We start from the raw sequence: 21891 nt of genomic DNA, 5'->3' as shown, positions 1-21891 counted from the left end.
TAGTGAATAAGTTCAGCATTCTAAAAATTGGGGGTGGGCATTTTCGTAACCACTTAAGCCCTTTATCGTAGAACCAATAGCTGAAAATATCAGATCTTCAAGCCATCAACGTGTCGCATCATGATGCAAATTTAGAGCTTGAAGATGAGCTATTTCTGAATTTAAAAAAAGTAAAAGGGTGGAACCCACATGCAGGAAGTAAATCTCGACACTCACACAACTAACGCAGAGACATGGATCACATACATTTAACAAACACTTTAATGAACACAGCTAACACAGAGACATGGATCACATACATTTAACAAACACTTTACTGAACACAGCTAACACAGAGACATGGATCACATACATAACAAACACTTTACTGAACACAGCTAACACAGAGACATAGATCACATACATAACAAACACTTTACTGAACACAACTAACACAGAGACATGGATCACATACATAACAAACACTTTACTGAACACAGCTAACACAGAGACATAGATCACATACATAACAAACACTTTACTGAACACAACTAACACAGAGACATAGATCACATACATTTAACAAACACTTTACTGAACACAGCTAACACAGAGACATAGATCACATACATTTAACAAACACTTTACTGAACACAGCTAACGCAGAGACATAGATCACATACATAACAAACACTTTACTGAACACAACTAACACAGAGACATAGATCACATACATTTAACAAACACTTTACTGAACACAGCTAACACAGAGACATAGATCACATACATAACAAACACTTTACTGAACACAACTAACACAGAGACATGGATCACATACATAACAAACACTTTACTGAACACAGCTAACACAGAGACATAGATCACATACATAACAAACACTTTACTGAACACAACTAACACAGAGACATGGATCACATACATAACAAACACTTTACTGAACACAGCTAACACAGAGACATAGATCACATACATAACAAACACTTTACTGAACACAACTAACACAGAGACATAGATCACATACATTTAACAAACACTTTACTGAACACAGCTAACACAGAGACATAGATCACATACATAACAAACACTTTACTGAACACAGCTAACACACATGGATCACATACATAACAAACACTTTACTGAACACAACTAACACAGAGACATGGATCACATACACACACGTTTACACACACGTCATCACATGCACAACACAAGGACACAAACAACAATATGACGATTGATCCCAATCCACTGTCATTGTTGGGGTATCCTCTACTCTCCACTGAATACAAGGCCACAAAACATCAGACAAACGCTACAACCTTTGTTCATGTATAGTGTAATGCCTCATTCTTACTATAACACCACCTTCCTTCCTCCAGTGGGTTGAGGAGAAGATGTATTAGATACACTGGATCCGGGACACTAAAGAAATACCATTTTACATGGTCTCCTTCTATAAGTTATGTCAAGAACCGGACACTCACATGATATCAATAGGTTTGTGTATCTATGGTTGGATCTTGGGCCAGCGGCTGTGCCAGGAGGTTGGGACTGTCCCGCTAATGTGTTTTATACGTATGATTATGATCAAACGTCGTGGTGACTATAACTGTTACTACTGTACGTATAGTATATATAACTTGTATTGTGTCTCTTTTATGTTTTTCTCCCCCCCAATAGTGTTTTATGTTTTATTTTTTCGTTCTGTATATGGGCTTGCTCCTGTACTGTGCCTTGGTGGGGGGCGGGGACCACATTGTTGATGCTATCCCCATGTTAAATCTGGAAAAAAAAAGATACATAAAGTTGTAAAGAAAACATGGGTGTCTGTGGCCTAATGCATGTCTAACTGGAATATGAAATAAGGATTTAGTCAACATGATAGGGCTTAAGTGGTTCAGTTCTCCCGTTCTGCCACTGGGTGGCGTCAGTGTCGCGCTTAAGCACACAAATGACAAATCTGCCTTCTAAACGGTCACACGGGTGCTTTCACACTGAGAGGCCCCTGCTGTCTGATGCACACCCAGAAGATGCGGGGTCCCCCCGCTATAGGAGAGCACGAGGGTCCTCTGCAAGAGCAGAGAAGGGTCTTTGTCACATGGGTCTATCATGTCACTGAGGTGGCCTTGGCTTAATGGGGACGTTGTTTTGTACCTTTTGTCTTTGTGTGTGCCATCATGGCTCCGTCTCACCCACAAGCCCTTAGTTTCAGAGTGCAGAGGGCAGACACACTTCTGATGTTTGTGTTTTTTTTACGCAACCTCTTCTCCCTCTCGTGGTGGTGGGATCACCCCCTGTCCCCACGCAGGAGGAGGGGACATCTGCCGGAAACCCCTAACCCCTGCAGACAGACACACACACACACACACACACACACACACACACACACACACACACACACACACACACACACACACACACACACACACACACACACACACACACACACACACACACACACACACACACACACACACACCGCAGACCGAAGCCACAGGCAGGTCTGCATGCAAGCTCTGAACTGGGACCCTAACGGCCAACTACTACTACCAGAGAGGCCCTTATTTACACACACACACACACACACACACACACGCACACGCACACACACACACACACACACACACACACACACACACACACACACACACACACACACACACACACACACACACACACACACACACACAGGTTGTAGCCAGTAATTCCGTTGTGTGTGTGGTGTTAGTATAGTCGGCAGCACCTGGTCCTGCATGGAGAGGCTGGTATCCTGTACAACAGACTGGACTGGATTCATTTTGATCCGTTGAACCAGTTGTGGTATTTATTAAACCCTAAACCCCCCCCCCCCTCCCCCACATCCATTCCCCAAGTCCAGTGGTGGAAAAAGTAGTCAAATGTTGTATTTAAGCCATGCTGAGGCCGATTCAAAAAATGTTTTCTAAATCCTGACAATTTTTTTTAAAGATATATAAAAAAAAAATAATCACGATTTTCCAAAAATAGCAGATCTACAAGCTCATAGCGCGGCACTCGGTGCCGCGCTATGAGCTTGTAGATCTGCTATTTATGAATAGTCAAAGAAATCTAAAGTGACAGAGATGCGTTCCAGGTCTTCATGGGTTAAGTAAAAGTATCAATACTGCAATGTAGAAATACTCTTTTAAAAGTAAAAGTCCGGAATTCAAAATTTACTTGAGTGAAAGTACAAAAGTATTGGGATCAAAATATACTTAAAAGTACCGAAAGTAGAAGCAGTAGATCTTTAGGACCCCTGGATAAAAAATACACTAACATTAGTCTGTGCTATTTTAATTAAAAGCAAAAACAATACTTTAAATGAATTTAAAGTCGCACTATGATGTACCTTTGCAATTTCGATCCCGGATTTGAACACGGTTTCCTGCGCAAGTTTTTCTTACCATTGAGCTAATAGAGCCTGCCTTTTTGCTCAGGGGAGAAATCTGAATCTTGACCATCAGGTCAGAATTTGTGTCAGATCCTGTTCTAGGTGAGACATGACCTTTGACACCATCTAAATGTCTCAATAGAAGAGCAGGGAGACCAAATACAACCACCCCAATTATATAAGTTATATTGTATTATCATACTCTACCATACAGATTGTATAAGTTATATTGTATTATCATACTCTACCATACAGATTGTATAAGTTATATTGTATTACAGCTTTTCACAATTGTTAACACACGTTTCTCAAAACCTCACACACAAAACTGAAAACCTCACACAAAATGCTAAACCCTACACTGCCTTTGCAAGATGACTCTTTGCCATCAAATCTCTTAACTGTTCACAAAATGGAACTCGTGTTTTCATTTGGTACACACAGCCATATTTTCAAATGACACATATCATTCATTACAGTACACACAACTAAGCATGTGCTGCACACTACCAAACATTTACAGCACACTGCAGGGCAAAATTGAAAACACAATCATCATATAACACATCATCATATAAATGGAACACACCATATGAATGACAATGACTCTGGAGAATGAGCCATTTCTCCTTTTGTAAAATGACTCAGTGTAGGCCTACTTTTTTCATAGTCAAACATAAAACAAAACACAAATATGCAGCCAAAAATGTTTTATTTCTCTACATGATTTAGGCATCATGCCTCCGGTTCATGTCTGGCCAGAGGGCCTCATCCACATCACAGGCAATGTTCTCCCTGTCCAAGCAGCGTTGGAAGAAACGCCTCGAGTGGCGCATGAAGCCCTGACAGACCTCAACAGTGACTAGGGCTGCAATCGATTTTCACGATTTTTGTATAATGACATTTTTCGATTTTGAATTGGAAAAAAACATATTTTACTAATCGAGAATAGTTTGTTTTGAAAAAATCGGAAAAGAATCGGAATCGAATCGAATCGTGAGATAGCAGAAGATTCACACCCTAACAGTGACGTCGCCACAAGCCTCCTCCATGGCCTGGAGCAGTGGGACCCGGCTCTGTGGGTTCCGTTCATTTACCTTCCACCTCCAAGCTCAAAAGAACTCCTCAATGGGATTCAGGAAAGGAGAATAAGGTCGAAGGTACAGAACGGAAAAATGTGGGTGGTCCTGGAACCACTCACGCACTGGAGCAGCCCGGTGGTGCAAATTGCTCACCAGACCTGAATGTTTAGAGATTTGACTATTTGTGTGTTGTAGGTTGATGCTTTGAGATTTTACGTGAGAAGTGTGTGCAGCAACTGAACATTGTGTGTAGTGTTTGGACAACAAGGTGTGTTGTAGATTGATGCTTTGAGATTTTATGTGAGAAGTGTGTGCAACAACTGAACATTGTGTGTAGTGTTTGGACAACAAGGTGTGTTGTAGATTGATGCTTTGAGATTTTACGTGAGAAGTGTGTGCAACAACTGAACATTGTGTGTAGTGTTTGGACAACAAGGTGATAATGTAATTGACATCAGAGTGTAAAGAAGGAAAGTCAGAGTCTAATGCAGATAAGGGAGTGTGAAGTAGTGCCAAATTGGGTGGAGCGATTAGTACATGGCTTTTTGTGTGTTAACAATTGTGAAAAACTGTAACATACTCTACCATACAGATTGTATAAGTTATATTGTATTAACATACTCTACCATACAGATTGTATAGTTATATTGTATTAACATACTCTACCATACAGATTGTATAATTTATATTGTATTAAAATACTCTACCATACAGATTGTACAGTTATATTGTATTAACATACTCTAACATACAGATTGTATAAGTTATATTGTATTAACATACTCTACCATACAGATTGTATAGTTATATTGTATTAACATACTCTAACATACAGATTGGACACAATTACATTTTATTAATTACAAAAAAAGTGACATAGTGCTGCTTTAACATGAGTTTTCACCAACATGTTTTTGTTTTGAAATAATATGAAAAATGGAATATTGTTTGCAAAAGTAACCCCTTTAACAAAAGAAAAAAACATTGTTTAATGAATGAATGAATGAGGATGCTTACATGACATTGGGTGCATTGGCCTAACCCTAAAAAGAGACTAAATATATATTTATAGTTAGCAAATTAAAATCCACATCTTCATCAGCAGCATTTTTAATCATCAATCTTTCAAAAGCAATGCGTTTATTAGTAGTATTTATTCATTTGCATCTTTTCACAGGACTTCATGGTCATTCATAAATCGTATATATTTTTATATAATTTCTATGCCTAATAACAGTATCAACTATTATTTGTCAGTAAAAGGCAAGCTGGCTGTCTCCAAAACTAAATTCGTCACAGCAACAATAATGGCACAGCTCTAAAAAAATATCCAACCCTCGATTCTCATTGAATAAACAGTTAAACCCTCTATACGTTGACCGGCACCCCCCCCCCCCTTTACCCCAGATCTCTTCTCCAAAAATATCCTTATCTACAGGCTCACGACGCGCCCTGAGCTTATAGATACGGCTATTTTCAGCGAACTTTCCGCTCACAAATAGTGATGCTAGGTTTCAAGTTTTTCTTTTCTTTTTACAGTTATGAAACATAATATGGGCAGAACAGCTGGTGGATGGATGGTTTAGCTTTTTGAAATCTGTAGTTATTTTCCGCGTTGTTGTTTTTTTTCTTCGGAAAGGCGTGTCTACGATGGCACACGCCTACGTCCGGGTTCACGTGCGTTATATCCTGAACTCAGGACCAGTTCAAACCGCTCACAGCCGGGTCCATCCACCCTCGGATCTGGAACGGACCCCCTGAAAGGGCACTGGTTGATTGGATGGCAGTGCTTGGTGACAAAGCGGGCCGGGACCCCCTTACTCTCCCTTGAAGCGGGGGGGTCTCTTCTCCTTGAACGCGGCCAGACCCTCCAGACGGTCCTTGGTCGGGATCACCTTTAGGAGAGAGAGAGAGAGAGAGAGAGAGAGAGAGAGAGAGAGAGAGAGAGAGAGAGAGAGAGAGAGAGAGAGAGAGAGACAGAGACAGAGACAGAGAGAGAGAGAGAGAGAGAGAGAGAGAGAGATATCAGTTACAGGGGTTGACACTAAGGTCTCAGAGGCAAGTACAGGTCATTTTCTACTTTCTACTTGAATTACTGTTCAATTAACACTTATTTTCTACTTTCTACTTGAATTACTGTTCAATTAACACTTATTTTATACTTTCTACTTGCGAAGTAAGGGACTGCACGATAAAAAATGTGTGTGTGTGTGTGTGTGTGTGTGTGTGTGTGCGTGTGTGTGCGTGTGCATGCGTGTGCGTGTGTGCCTTTAAGACACACTTTTATTTTATTGTGGATTAACACTTACCTGAGCGTAGCATGCCTCTTCAATGGCCAATCCTGTAGCCAGGTCAACCTAAAGGACATGAATATAATATCACTTTAACACATTTAACTCATTCATTGAGACTGGATGCAGGTGATTGTTTCATGCAATCAATTCTCAACCTGTTGTTTTGGGGTGCTCTGGTTTCAGCACACCCCAACCCCCTCTAACCTCTAACCCCAACCCCCTCTAACCTCTAACCCCAACCCCCTCTAACCTCTAACCCCAACCCCCTCTAACCTCTAACCCCAACCCCCTCTAACCTCTAACCCCAACCCCCTCTAACCTCTAACCCCAACCCCCTCTAACCTCTAACCCCCAACCCCCTCTTGTGTGTTGGCTAGTGCTGCGCGCCCTAGCGAGACCTGACAGAATGGGTTTTGCAACCAGTATGACGCTCGCAACCAGTGTGACACACGGCATATACTGTTGGGCAGACACCTCTTATCTTCGTATTTTAACTTTTTTCGTAAATTAATGCCGTACTTCGCCATTCTATGTCACACAAAAGTAGCAAAAATAGCGGATCTACAAGCTATTTTTGTGCTATTTTTTAATTGGAATCCTGAAAAGTAGCATTTTAATTTATTTTCAAATGCATTTAGTTATCCTTACTTACTTTTTGAACTAAATACATTGGAAGTAAAAAAGACAATAGAATGTTAATACTAGTCATTAAGCTACTAATATAGACTGAAGTAATTACAGCGGGTCATGTTTGCATGTTAGGAATCATAACAGCTGAAATCATATAATATAATCATTATTCTGATATTAACCTGCGGGGCCGCGTTAGGTGAAGGTGGGGGCCGCATGTGGCCCCCGGGCCGCCAGTTGCCCATGTACGCTGTAGATGAATACACACAACGCTGCTATAGTCCTACATCCATGCATCAGAGTAGGGCAGGGCCAATATTATGACTTCAAATCAATATTCATTCAAACTTTTGCCTCAACTAGGATGAATGAACGACTATTTAAAAGGGAACATAGTAGATCTTCAAGCTCACAACACGTTGTGAGCTCGTAGATCGGCAATTTTCCCTATTTTTGTACAGCACTGTTGTACAACAAAGTATAATACAGGGTTAAGTGGTTAACCCATTAAGACCTGGAACGCATCTGTGTCATTTTAGATTTCTTTGGCTATTCAAAAAATAGCAGATCTACAAGCTCATAGCGCGGCACCGAGTGCCGCGCTATGAGCTTGTAGATCTGCTATTTTTTTTTAAATCGTGAAAATGATTTTTTAAATATTTTTTTCCAAAAAACTTTTGGGACCTTTTGAGTATAACAAAAGGTATACTGTATTAAGTAAATGTACTTAGTTACTTTCATCACTGTATGTGAGGCACAGTGGTGTACATGTTCATACCTCCATTCCTTGGTTTATTGACAGTTTTGCCATCCTGATAGCGATTGGACCCTGCAACACAATGACACCACTTCATTAAAATACACAAATGACATAAAAACATGTCCCTGGAACAACATATTTTGATGCGGATCGGCGGCCAAAAGCATCATTTTGGGGGGTCCTTGAAAAGAAACAGTTTGAGCACCACTGATATAGCAACAATAGTTTTCCAGAAAAATTAAGACATTTGTTGTGACATTTAGTTTCAAATGTTCGCTTTAAAAAAATACGTATTTGCACAAATGTTCACAATCTTTCAAAAATAGCAGATCTACAAGCTCATAGCGCGGGGTGCCGCGCCTCGGGATCGAATCCTTCTCGTCGCACTATTTATTTTTCATACAATAATTATTTTATTAGGATTAAGGTTAGGTTTAGGCAAAGTGTTTGGTTTCGGCCCGTTTGGTGAAAACAGACAAACTAATATTAAGTTAGGAAGTAGTTGACCAAAAAAACTCTTTCAACGTCGGCGGCGCGCCGTTTCTGGCGGACTTGAGCAACGAGAGGCACCGCCGAGCGAGCCGTTAGGCAATGCCAGCTCCGAGCAGTGCTGTCCTACTGGAATGTGGGCGAAGCTGTTCCGCGTGCGTCACAGAAAGGGGGCGTGTTACTACAACTCTGTGGGAAAGCAGGGCTCGCCGGAACGCCTTCTGGACGGGTTTTACTTTAGCCTGGTTAAACCGTCCCGGCCGCGTGGATTCAACAAGTTTTTTTTTAACGGTGTCATTGTCATTGTAGACCTGGCATTCTATAGTGTGTATAGTTTCAATGGAGGCTGATGATAGGTTCTTGGTTTACTTATGTATTACTTTATTATTAGATTACTATTTCTATGCATTTGATGTATTATGTGTATTATGATGTATTATGATGTATTATCTTGTGTCCTTGGATGATTAAGAGCGTCTGCTAAATGCCTAAACTGTAAACGGTGTCATCTTCACCTGAAGGTTGAACTCTCGGGCCAGTTCCAGAGCGCGGAGGTAGGCCGCGTCTCCGCTGTCGTTCTGCTCCACGGAGTGGCTGACCAGGCCCACGCGCTGGGCCTCCACGCCGTCCACCACCCGCGCCGCGAAGATCAGCTCCTTGGCCAGGGACACGCCGATGGCCCGGGGCAGACGCTGCGTCCCACCTGAACACACACAGTCCAACACATTAACACACAACTCAACACAACACAACTCAACACTCATCTCAACACAACTCAACACTCATCTCAACACAACTCAACACTCATCTCAACACAACTCAACACTCATCTCAACACAACTCAACACTCATCTCAACACAACACAACACTCATCTCAACACAACACAACACTCATCTCAACACAACTCAACACTCATCTCAACACAACTCAACACTCATCTCAACACAACTCAACACTCATCTCAACACAACTCAACACTCATCTCAACACAACTCAACACTCATCTCAACACAACTCAACACACAACTCAACACACATCTCAACACAACTCAACACACATCTCAACACAACTCAACACACAACTCAACACACATCTCAACACAACTCAACACACATCTCAACACAACTCAACACACAACTCAACACTCATCTCAACACAACTCAACACACAACTCAACACACATCTCAACACAACTCAACACTCATCTCAACACAACTCAACACTCATCTCAACACAACTCAACACTCATCTCAACACAACTCAACACTCATCTCAACACAACTCAACACTCATCTCAACACAACTCAACACTCATCTCAACACAACTCAACACACATCTCAACACAACTCAACACTCATCTCAACACAACTCAACACTCATCTCAACACAACTCAACACTCATCTCAACACTCATCTCAACACAACTCAACACTCATCTCAACACAACTCAACACACATCTCAACACACATCTCAACACAACTCAACACTCATCTCAACACACATCTCAACACTCATCTCAACACAACACAACTCAACACTCATCTCAACACTCATCTCAACACTCATCTCAACACAACACAACTCAACACTCATCTCAACACAACTCAACACAACTCAACACTCATCTCAACACAACTCAACACTCATCTCAACACAACTCAACACTCATCTCAACACAACTCAACACTCATCTCAACACAAATCAACACTCATCTCAACGCAACTCAACACTCATCTCAACACAACTCAACACTCATCTCAACACAACTTAACACTCATCTCAACACAACTCAACACTCATCTCAACACAACTCAACACTCATCTCAACACAACTTAACACTCATCTCAACACAACTCAACACTCATCTCAACACAACTCAACACTCATCTCAACACAACTTAACACTCATCTCAACACAACTCAACACTCATCTCAACACAACTTAACACTCATCTCAACACAACTCAACACTCATCTCAACACAACTCAACACTCATCTCAACACAACTCAACACTCATCTCAACACAACTCAACACACATCTCAACACACATCTCAACACAACTCAACACTCATCTCAACACAACTCAACACTCATCTCAACACAACTCAACACTCATCTCAACACTCATCTCAACACAACTCAACACTCATCTCAACACAACTCAACACACATCTCAACACACATCTCAACACAACTCAACACTCATCTCAACACACATCTCAACACTCATCTCAACACAACACAACTCAACACTCATCTCAACACTCATCTCAACACTCATCTCAACACAACACAACTCAACACTCATCTCAACACAACTCAACACAACTCAACACAACTCAACACTCATCTCAACACAACTCAACACTCATCTCAACACAACTCAACACTCATCTCAACACAAATCAACACTCATCTCAACACAACTCAACACTCATCTCAACACAACTTAACACTCATCTCAACACAACTCAACACTCATCTCAACACAACTTAACACTCATCTCAACACAACTCAACACTCATCTCAACACAACTCAACACTCATCTCAACACAACTTAACACTCATCTCAACACAACTCAACACTCATCTCAACACAACTCAACACTCATCTCAACACAACTTAACACTCATCTCAACACAACTCAACACTCATCTCAACACAACTTAACACTCATCTCAACACAACTCAACACAACTTAACACTCATCTCAACACAACTCAACACTCATCTCAACACAACTTAACACTCATCTCAACACAACTCAACACAACTTAACACTCATCTCAACACAACTCAACACTCATCTCAACACAACTCAACACTCATCTCAACACAACTCAACACTCATCTCAACACAACTCAACACTCATCTCAACACAACTCAACACTCATCTCAACACAACTCAACACACATCTCAACACAACTCAACACAACTTAACACTCATCTCAACACTCATCTCAACACAACTCAACACTCATCTCAACACAACTTAACACTCATCTCAACACAACTCAACACAACTTAACACTCATCTCAACACAACTCAACACTCATCTCAACACAACTCAACACTCATCTCAACACAACTCAACACTCATCTCAACACAACTCAACACTCATCTCAACACAACTCAACACTCATCTCAACACAACTTAACACTCATCTCAACACAACTCAACACTCATCTCAACACAACTCAACACTCATCTCAACACAACTTAACACTCATCTCAACACAACTCAACACTCATCTCAACACAACTTAACACTCATCTCAACACAACTCAACACAACTTAACACTCATCTCAACACAACTCAACACTCATCTCAACACAACTTAACACTCATCTCAACACAACTCAACACAACTTAACACTCATCTCAACACAACTCAACACTCATCTCAACACAACTCAACACTCATCTCAACACAACTCAACACTCATCTCAACACAACTCAACACACATCTCATCTCAACACAACTCAACACTCATCTCAACACAACTCAACACTCATCTCAACACAACTCAACACTCATCTCAACACAACTCAACACTCATCTCAACACAACTCAACACACATCTCATCTCAACACAACTCAACACTCATCTCAACACAACTCAACACAACTCAACACACATCTCAACACACATCTCAACACAACTCAACACTCATCTCAACAACACACGTCTCTCTACCTGTGTTTTCATAGGGAGGGGCTGGATTCCTGAATACACACACACAATAGATTTCAAAATACTAATCACCACGACACCACCCACAAGGCCCTCAATCTATTCGAAAACACTAGATCTACAAGCTCACAACGCGTCGCTTTTAAGACTGGGAACGCATTTGTGTCATTTTAACTCTCTCAGTGCCAAGCCCCGAGTTATCCAAAGTTTTTTCTGAATGCCCTCAGTGCCAGAACGAAAAATCCCGAGTTAAAAAAAAATAAATATATATATATATATATATATATATATATATATATATATATATATATATATATATATATATATATATATATATATATATATATATTATTATTATTATTATTTTTGGAAAAACATGTTCAGAACCCAAGATATCATTATCTGAAGATTTGCAGCTCCATCCACTCTTTGTTTAACTTATAACTGAAAGCACTTTTTTTTTACTTTGAAAAAAGAAAAAGAAAATGCTGGCACAGTTCGCAATAATTTTTTTATTTCATTGGCACTGAGAGAGTTAAGATTTCTTTGGCTATTCAAAACAAATAGCAGATATATAAGCTCATAGCTCGGCACCGAGTGCCGAGCTATGAGCTTGTAGATCTGCTATTTGTTTTTTTAATCGTGGAAAAGTTGTGCAAATCTTTGAGAAAAAAAACTAAAAAATGTAATATATATATATATATATATATATATATATATATATATATATATATATATATATATATACATATTTATATATATAGACACAGCCCCAGACTGTGTCTTCTGTGAGGAAGAAGCCCAACAAACCCGCGGTGAGGCCTTTAGGCGGGCCATTCAATCAATCCGCAAGGGGAGCCTGCAGTACCACCACGGCCCAAGGAACCATCACGCCAGAATGAAATGTTTGGATCGGGGCGGTGCACCGGATCTGGCGCAGCGCTCAGGTCCTGGACCTGGTGAGACGAAGGAGGAGCCCGGCCAGGAGACAACCCACAGAGCCTAGTCCCTCCGCGTGCCAGAGCCTCCCCGAGTCCCGGCAGAGTAGTTCCGGAGAAGCGAACTGAGTGGCCCTGTCTTGCCCCATAGAGACACACGGCCGGAAGCGGAAGGCCTACAAATTCACGCCCACTTTTGACACAGCGCTGCTACTCGAGGTCCGTTAGAACGATGAACTGCAGCTCTCAATGCAATCTCTATGAGAGGCATTGTAAAATACCGTCATTTCACTGGTTAACTACTGAGGCTGTAGCGATTTTTTTGTGTTCTAATAAACTGTCCCATTTGTTTAATTTATCCCATATCTGTCATCTCGATATACTAGCCACAATATACTATAATATATTCCATCAGTGTGTCAAAAGTTCTAGCTTCTGAAATCTTACGTTTAAGTGGTCGCATGGTATATACGTCACAGACGCATCCCTTGAGGTTTTCAATACCCAGAAAACCGGCGAAATTGGCCGTTTTCAATAGGTTTTGGTCATTATCTCTGGAACAGAAGGTCCAATCTGCTCGGTTCAAAGCTTGTTGGATGCGTGACTTTGGGGACATTAAGCACGCAATGACGCAATGAATGAATGATTTTCGGGTTGTTTGGGGTTTCTAGGGGAGGCGAGATCTTAGGACCGCCTGTCCTGCCTCTACAGTGGGTACGCCACTGGTCGGTGCTCGGCGCTCGTAAAGACAGTGATGTCACTGAAATGCGACAACGTGTCTGTCTGCTGTCTACCCTCTGCTGTGTTAACATTATGGGTAACTCGTTAAAGTGGCAAATTAAATGTGAAACACATCAACTATTAAGAAAACAAGAAGATATGTTGACAAAGACAATCCATACATTTGGAAACATATTTTTATTTAAATCAATATTGTCTCCAGTTAATGTTTTAAAAGTAGGCTAACTCTCATATCCTCTCATAGGGAATGCATTGGCAGCTGCAGTTCATCGTTCTAACGGACCTCGAGTAGCGGCGCTATCTCAAAAGTGGGCGTGAATTTGTAGGCCTTCCGCTTCCGGCCGTGTGTCTCTATAGGACTGACCGTGGGTAGCTACTGGGACGTAAGTCGGGGCTTGATCAACCCTGGCTGGGTCACCTGGGTGAGGGTGTATGTTGTTGCGAGACCCGAAACACCCTATGACCCCAGGCTACAACACTGATGATACGTCCCAGTTGCATCCATGTGATGTTTTTCTTTATTTATATATATATTTTGAGATGGGGGTCCGCGGCCAAATACATATAATGTTGGGGGTCTTTGACATGCACCACTGATATAGCAACATACTGTTAGGATATAGAAAATGTGTTGTTCAAGCCCCCCCCCCAGAAGCAAGGATTTGAGTTACAAATGTTCGCTTTAAAAATAATATTCAAAGATTTGCACAAATTTTCATGATTTAAAAGAAATAGCAGACCTACAAGCTAGCTCATAGCTATGAGCTTGTAGATCTGCTATTTTTTGAATAGCCAAATAAATCTAAAGTGACACAGATGCGTTCAGGATTGAATGGGTCGATGTTAGTGAGTTACAAAAGCATGAATAAGAAGTGAACATTTTACTGTCTGTGTAGAATACATCCTGAAGGTAACCTTACCTGCTCCAGGAATGATGGCGAGTTTGGCTTCAACCAGGCCCATCTTTGCAGAGTTGGCTGGAGGTGATGAAGAGAACAGTTATTAACTATTTAATTTAATAATACACAACCTGGGTCACCTTAGCAAACGTTAGAAAGGACAACTGTAAAACTATTTAATCATGTCCCGTTCAAATGAGCCGTTGATTTTATAATCATCACTTTGATATCATGTGAGCAGGTAGCTGTATATGTACTCAAATGGTAAATATTAAATGATTATAATTATGAAACAGTCTGCCTTTTGAGTCCATATTTTAACATAATGCAATGGTGTCTCATCAGTGACCATGTCATTCTTTTTAAACGTTATGGATGAAAACATTTGTTCTGTTGGTATGAAAGCATGTCTTTCAGGAGATATACTGTATGTAGTAATAAATGTGTGGTATCTTACATGGTATGAGAACATATTTTTAGGAGATATATTGTAATAAATGTGTGGTATCTTACATGGTATGAGAACATATTTTTAGGAGATATATTGTAATAAATGTGTGGTATCTTACATGGTATGAGAACATGTATTTTTAAGTAGATATATTGTAATAAATGTGTGGTATCTTACATGGTATGAGAACATATTTTTAGGAGATATATTGTAATAAATGTGTGGTATCTTACATGGTATGAGAACATGTATTTTTAAGTAGATATATAGTAATAAATGTGTGGTATCTTACATGATATGAGAACATGTATTTTTAAGGAGATATATAGTAATAAATGTGTGGTATCTTACATGGTATGAGAACATGTATTTTTAAGGAGATATATAGTAATAAATGTGTGGTATCTTACATGCGATCCTGATGTCACAGGCCAGAGCCATCTCCAACCCTCCACCCAACGCTACTCCATCTATGGCTGCAATGACGGGCATGGGCAGGTTCCCTACAGACACACCACAACAACCAACAGGAACATAGAGCTGACAATTGTTATATATTACATATAAATATATATACATATAAATAAATAAATACAGATGACATAAAAACATTTATATACAAAGAAATTACTGAACAATACCAACAATAAAAACAGTGGAAATGCATTAAGAATGTCAGAATGCATTAATTTAATCACTAAAACTTTACTGTACTTAGTAAAACTAACCTGAGTTGCAACTGTACTTGCTACGCTGTCCCCCTCCCCCCCCACTCTACACCAAAGATAGCAGATCTACAAGCTCACGTCTTGTAGATTGTGAGCCACCATCCCAGCATAGGGCGGTTCCATGTGACCTTACCCAGGTCTGTAATAAGTCCTCTGGCTTTGGAGACGAACGGTCCCACTTCACTCTGCTGCATCTTGGCTCGCTCCTTCAGGTCTGCTCCTGCAAACAACCATTACAAGAAAATGTTTTGAATATAATAGACCCAACGTGCATACTCCAACGGCCCATCTACACACAGACCTTTCAAAGTGAGCGTATGCGTGGTGCTGCGTACAGCGCGCTTGTTTACATCCAATTGATTATCAATGATAGCGGCTACACCAGGCGCACGGATACGCCAGTCCCCCATACGCAGACTTTTAACCCATTAAGACCTGAAGCCGATTCTACAAAATGTCTTTTTAGAATGTCTTCTAAAAACTGTCTATTGAAAAAACTTATGTTACTATGTCAGTGGTTCTCAAACTTTTTCATGTCAAGCACCCCAAAATGTATATGTATTTGGCCAAGGACCCCCATCTCAAAATATGTTGTTCCAGGGACCCCCAGAAGCAAAGATTTAAGTTACAAATGTTCGCTTGAAAAAATATATATTCAAAGATTTACACAAATTTTTCCAAAATCAGCAGATCTACAAGCTCATAGCGCGGGGATGACAAGGGGTGGTCCCCAAATTATTTGGGGGGGGTCCCCAGATGATTATCTTAATGTGCAACATTGTTTTCTCACTCAACAGTAAACAAACCAACATACAGTATAAGTGTATACAGGGTATCTGCACATTTATAATGTTCCAATTTAATGACTTTTAAGACCTTTTTTATACAAAATTGGCCAAATTGAGAAAGAGGCAAACATTGTATCTGTGGAACCGAGTCAAACTAAATGTAATGCCTACAATTCCAAGTGCTTGTCAGGGTGGGGGGTCCCCAGTTCAAATATGATTCTTTTGGGGGGGGGGGGGGGGGTCGCGGCCTGAAAAGTTTGGGAACCCTTGCTCTAAGGAACTAATAACCCATTTTAATGGTTTGTGTAACGTGTTCAGCCTGTAGCATGAACTCTTCAAAGCAAAGGGAACAGTACATACCTGCACAGAACACACCAGGCACCAGGCTGCAAATAATCACACTGCGCACTTTATTATTCTTCTTTATGCTCTCTACCGTCTCTGACATCTGAGAAAACAAACACAAACAAACACTTTGTCATAAAAACATGCACTTGAGATAAATGTATTTCGGTCAGATAACTCACGAATAGATTGAACCAATATTATAGACCGAAAATATTGAAACAATATTATAGACGGAATATATTGAAACTTTTATCTTGGCGTTCAGGCTCTGCTAAAAAAAATTCTCCCTGCTCAGCACAATTCAGACAACCATCATTAAACCATTAAAAGCAGGGAGATAGATATATAATAACAACCCCCCCATGGGGAACAGACCAATAGCAGAGCCCACTGGTGGTGCTGGGGTGGTGGTGGGAGCAAACGCCGCATGACAACAAACCAGAACACACAAGCGGATGGAACTCCTGATTCAAGTGACTTAAATACCCGCCCAATTGGACAGCTGATTGCCACGTCAGTGTATGACGTATGGATCTTGCATGACGCTGTAAACAGCCACATAGAATGAGCAATGCATGTAACCTCTCCAGTGTATCTGCCAGAGCTAACTCGCAGGCTACGTATAATAAATGTATAATATTACTATTGATAAATAAGTATGTGGGCATATATACAGTAAATACATTTTATTTTTATTTTTATTGACCTCTGATATTGGATGGCCAGGTAGGTGCGGTTGGCTACCAGGCTACACTGGGGCAGGCTCTTTTTATTAGGGAACCTTTCATATCGGCTCCCCCATATGGGGAGAGCTGTGCTATCCCTAGATAGGGCTGCTCTGTCGCTGTAGTGTAGGAGGACACCGTATCTGGCCCCATGTACTGTGGACGGCCATCACCCTACAACCGCCTACATGCAGATGTTACTTATAAGTGTTATATAATCACACAAAATGTTATACAAATGGAATAAGTGCTTCTACCTGACTCCATTCTCCATATGAATAATTAATAGTACATAGTGCAGTGGTCGTCAACCAGTGGTCCGGGGACCACCAGTGGTCCTTGAGGGGGTACCAGGGGGTCCCCAGCAAAATGTGTTCGCTCATAGCACGTAGCACGGCACAGAGTGACGCGCTATGAGCTTGTAGATCTGCTATTTTTGAAAAATATTGAAAATGTGTGCAAATCTTTGAACATATTATATTTTTTAAAGCGAACATTTTTAACTCAAATCTTTGCATCTGGGGGTCCCTGGCACAAAACATTTTCCGATGGGGGTCCGCGGCCAAATGTATATCAATTTAGGGGTCCTTGGCATGGAAAAGGTTGAAAACCACTGACATAGTGCATTAGTGGTCCCAGCTCCTGTAAGTCCCCTCCTTCTGTCCCCTGTATAAATGTCCTGCCACACCTCCACCTCTTCCTTGTGTATTTCCGTATTGGAACGAGGTGGGTGTCTTTTGTCATCTTCTCTGTATAGAGTTGGAGTTGCAAATGACTTATACCGTGTGTTTGTTTGACTTTGTTTAGAAAGGAGTCCATGCACTAGAGCCACACTAAAACTTGGAGACGTGTGTTTTGTGTCGTTCTGTCAGAATCAATGGAGATCGTCTCCAAAGAGAGTCCTGGGTCCAGTCTAATCCAGTTCAACACAACACAGAGATAAAGACTACACCGGTTACACAGAGTCATCGCCCGGTGCCTTACCCCTTAGCCCTAAAACTTCTTTGCCATTTTTTTAAAAAACATTTTCAAATAGTTCAACTAGCCGATCTACATGGACACGTTGTGAGCTTGTAGATCGGCTATTTGAACTATTTGAAAATGTTTTTAAAAATAGTACAAAAAAAATGTCAAAGAAGTTTAGGGATAATGGGTAAGGCAAATGGGTAATAGCCAAATAAATGTTAAAATGACACAGATGCGTTCCCTGTCTAAATGGATTTATAGATCTGTCTGCACTTAGTTTTGTTTGTAAACAGTAACCATTAATCAACAGGTTTGATCGATTCAACGCACCATCTTCACCAGGTTTCTGCTGATTGCGTTCTTTTGTTTAGGTCTGTGCAGACCCAGAACCACGATGCCTGGAAGACAAGACAGAAACATAACAATAAGACATTGATTGATCGACACCTTTGATACCAGACACCGTCCAGAGTGACAGGTGTCAGGTGTCCACTGACACTGTACTGGTGACAGTAACTATGAGGTAATGCTCCATGACATTTCACCTAGATCAATAAAACATTGATACACATGTTTCAATTCATTAATAATTAATCAGATTACACGTTCAAGCTTCTCCAGACAGCACACACACACACACACACACGCACGCACACACACACACACACACACACACACACACACACACACACACACACACACACACACACACACACACACACACACACACACACACACACACACACACAGAAATATATAATCAATAAAATGTAAAAATATATAATATAATATATAAAAATGAACAAAAACAATAGCCAATTCAACCTGAATCTGGTTGAAAATAAAATAAAATTTAAAAAATTGAATCAAATAAAATCTAATAAAATCTAATAAAATCAAATAGCAAAAAGTCAAATAAAATAAAACATAAACATAATTAAAAACAATAGTCAACAATTGAACCTGTATCTGGTCCGTCCAGGTACCGGACGCTGAGGTCGTCCTTGGAGTCGGAGCTGTAGTGACGGGCCGCTGCGGGACGGCCCAGCATGGAGGAGGGGAACGGACCGGGACCGGGACCGGGACCAGGACCACACAATAAGCCCGCATAATGGGTCACATCCACCAGCTCTCTCCTCACGGAGGAGGGAGAGCAGCGCAACGACCGCAGGAACAGTCTGGCCGCCATACTGTCAACAACACACACACACACTCCACAGAAGAACCGGGAGTACTTGGCACGAAAATAGCAGATCTACAAGCTCACAACGCGTTGCGGATGCAACGCGTTGTGAGCTTGTAGATCGGCTATTTTCAGCCCCCGGGGGTGGGCTGAAAAAAAAAAGAAAAAAGACGTGTGTCTATGTGCTGTTAAAAGCTCAGATCCGGTCTAGAGCCCGCCTACTGTATCCGGTACGTTTAGACCCACACACATATGTGTATGCAGGCCGTTTCCGTATCCGCTGCTAGAGCGGATGTTCATCCCGCAAAGTGAACGGGTCTCTGTCTTAAAAAAAACAAACACTGCAGTCAACTTTGAACCGAGTTAAGTCACGTGGGTTGTTTCTGGAACACGTGACTAGATGGCATGGCTTTTATCAGAGAGCTTTATGGGTTTTTATAATAATTATTATTAATTACATTTAATAAAAGGTTACACTTTTTATTACACACTTATGGCTTCAGGATACTTAAAGCAGATTCAGTCAGTTTGTTACAAAAATCATTTGAGTCAAATAAAAGACATTTAGGGAATATCATGTTCTATCTATTTGCATTATATAAAACAGAAGGGTGTAGAATAGATGAAAGAAAGAAAGAAAGAAAGAAAGAAAGAAAGAAAGAAAGAAAGAAAGACAGAAAGAAAGAAAGAAAGAAAGAAAGAAAGAAAGAAACCCTACTATGGTTATTTAGTTTTTGAGCTAATTTGGAGTTAACTAATTTAGAAACTTTTCAATACTGATACTTGATTTATTATAGCACTTAATTGTGAATAATAATTCTAAATAACTAGAATAAAAACACCTTCCTAACAGTTTAAAAAATATATATACATAGCCTATATCAGTGGTTCTTAAACTTTTTCATGTCAAGGACCCCCAAAATGATATGTTTTTGGCCGCGGACCCCCATCTGAAAATATATTGTTCCAGGGACCCCCATAAGCAAAGATTTGAGTAAAAAAAAATAATATATATATATATATATTCAAAGATTTGCACATATTTTCACGATTTCCCCCCACAAAAGATAGCAGATATACAAGCTCATAGCGCGGCACAGAGTGCATATGAGCTTGTAGATCTGCTATTTTTGAATAGCCAAACAATCTTAAAATGGCACAGATGTGTTACGGTCTTAATGGGTTTAAATCAGTGGTTTTCAACCAGTGGTCCGGGGACCACCAGTGGTCCTTGAGGGAGTACCAGGGGCTATTCAAAAATAGCAGATATACAAGCTCCGAGTGCCACGCTATGAGCTTGTAGATCTGCTATTTTTGAAAAACCTTGAAAAAGTGTGCATATCTTTGAATATTTATATCTTTAAAGCAAAAATTAACTGATATCTTTGCTTCTGGGGGTCCCTGGCACAAAACATTTTCAGATGGGGGTCCGCGGCCAAATGTATATCAATTTAGGGGTCCTTGGCATGAAAAAGGTTGAAAACCACTGGTTTAAATGTTTAACCCTCTCTCTCATCTACAGTGGTGAAGAGAATGCACTTAAGACTTGTGGTGATTAGTAGTTTTCTTCCCTACCTATGTTGAATACACTTACTGTAAGTCACTATGGATATAAGCGTCTGCTAAATGACTGTAATGTCATGTAATGTAATGTAATGTAATGTAATGTAATGTAATGTAATGTTTTCATCCTCACTCAACTTGATATGATGACACCTGTCACCTGGGGTCTGATTGCCAGAGA

At 40.5% G+C, this 21891-nt stretch overlaps 2 protein-coding genes across 2 annotated transcripts in view; both read right to left on the bottom strand.

Annotated features, from left to right (window-relative positions):
• LOC308077758 (BRCA1-associated protein-like) overlaps window positions 1-21891 on the bottom strand; it is an 801007-nt gene that overhangs the window by 15420 nt on the left and 763696 nt on the right. The window lies entirely within an intron of this gene.
• Window positions 5328-20210, bottom strand: auh (AU RNA binding protein/enoyl-CoA hydratase). The gene is made up of 10 exons (XM_080419932.1): window positions 19928-20210; window positions 19295-19362; window positions 17286-17373; window positions 16271-16357; window positions 15820-15912; window positions 14980-15036; window positions 9180-9367; window positions 8194-8244; window positions 6801-6848; window positions 5328-6386 (listed from the first exon to the last, which is right to left on the bottom strand). Exons 1-10 carry the CDS (start codon window positions 20151-20153, stop codon window positions 6309-6311), a joined length of 984 nt encoding a protein of 327 aa, XP_080276058.1. The 5' UTR covers window positions 20154-20210; the 3' UTR covers window positions 5328-6308.

This window comes from Gymnoscopelus braueri (genome assembly GCF_963280865.1).
Source record: "Gymnoscopelus braueri genome assembly, chromosome: 22".
In the NCBI taxonomy this organism is placed as follows: Eukaryota; Metazoa; Chordata; class Actinopteri; order Myctophiformes; family Myctophidae; genus Gymnoscopelus; species Gymnoscopelus braueri.
The sequence above is the reverse complement of the archived record's forward strand: the minus strand, read 5'-3'. Positions and strand labels throughout refer to the sequence as shown.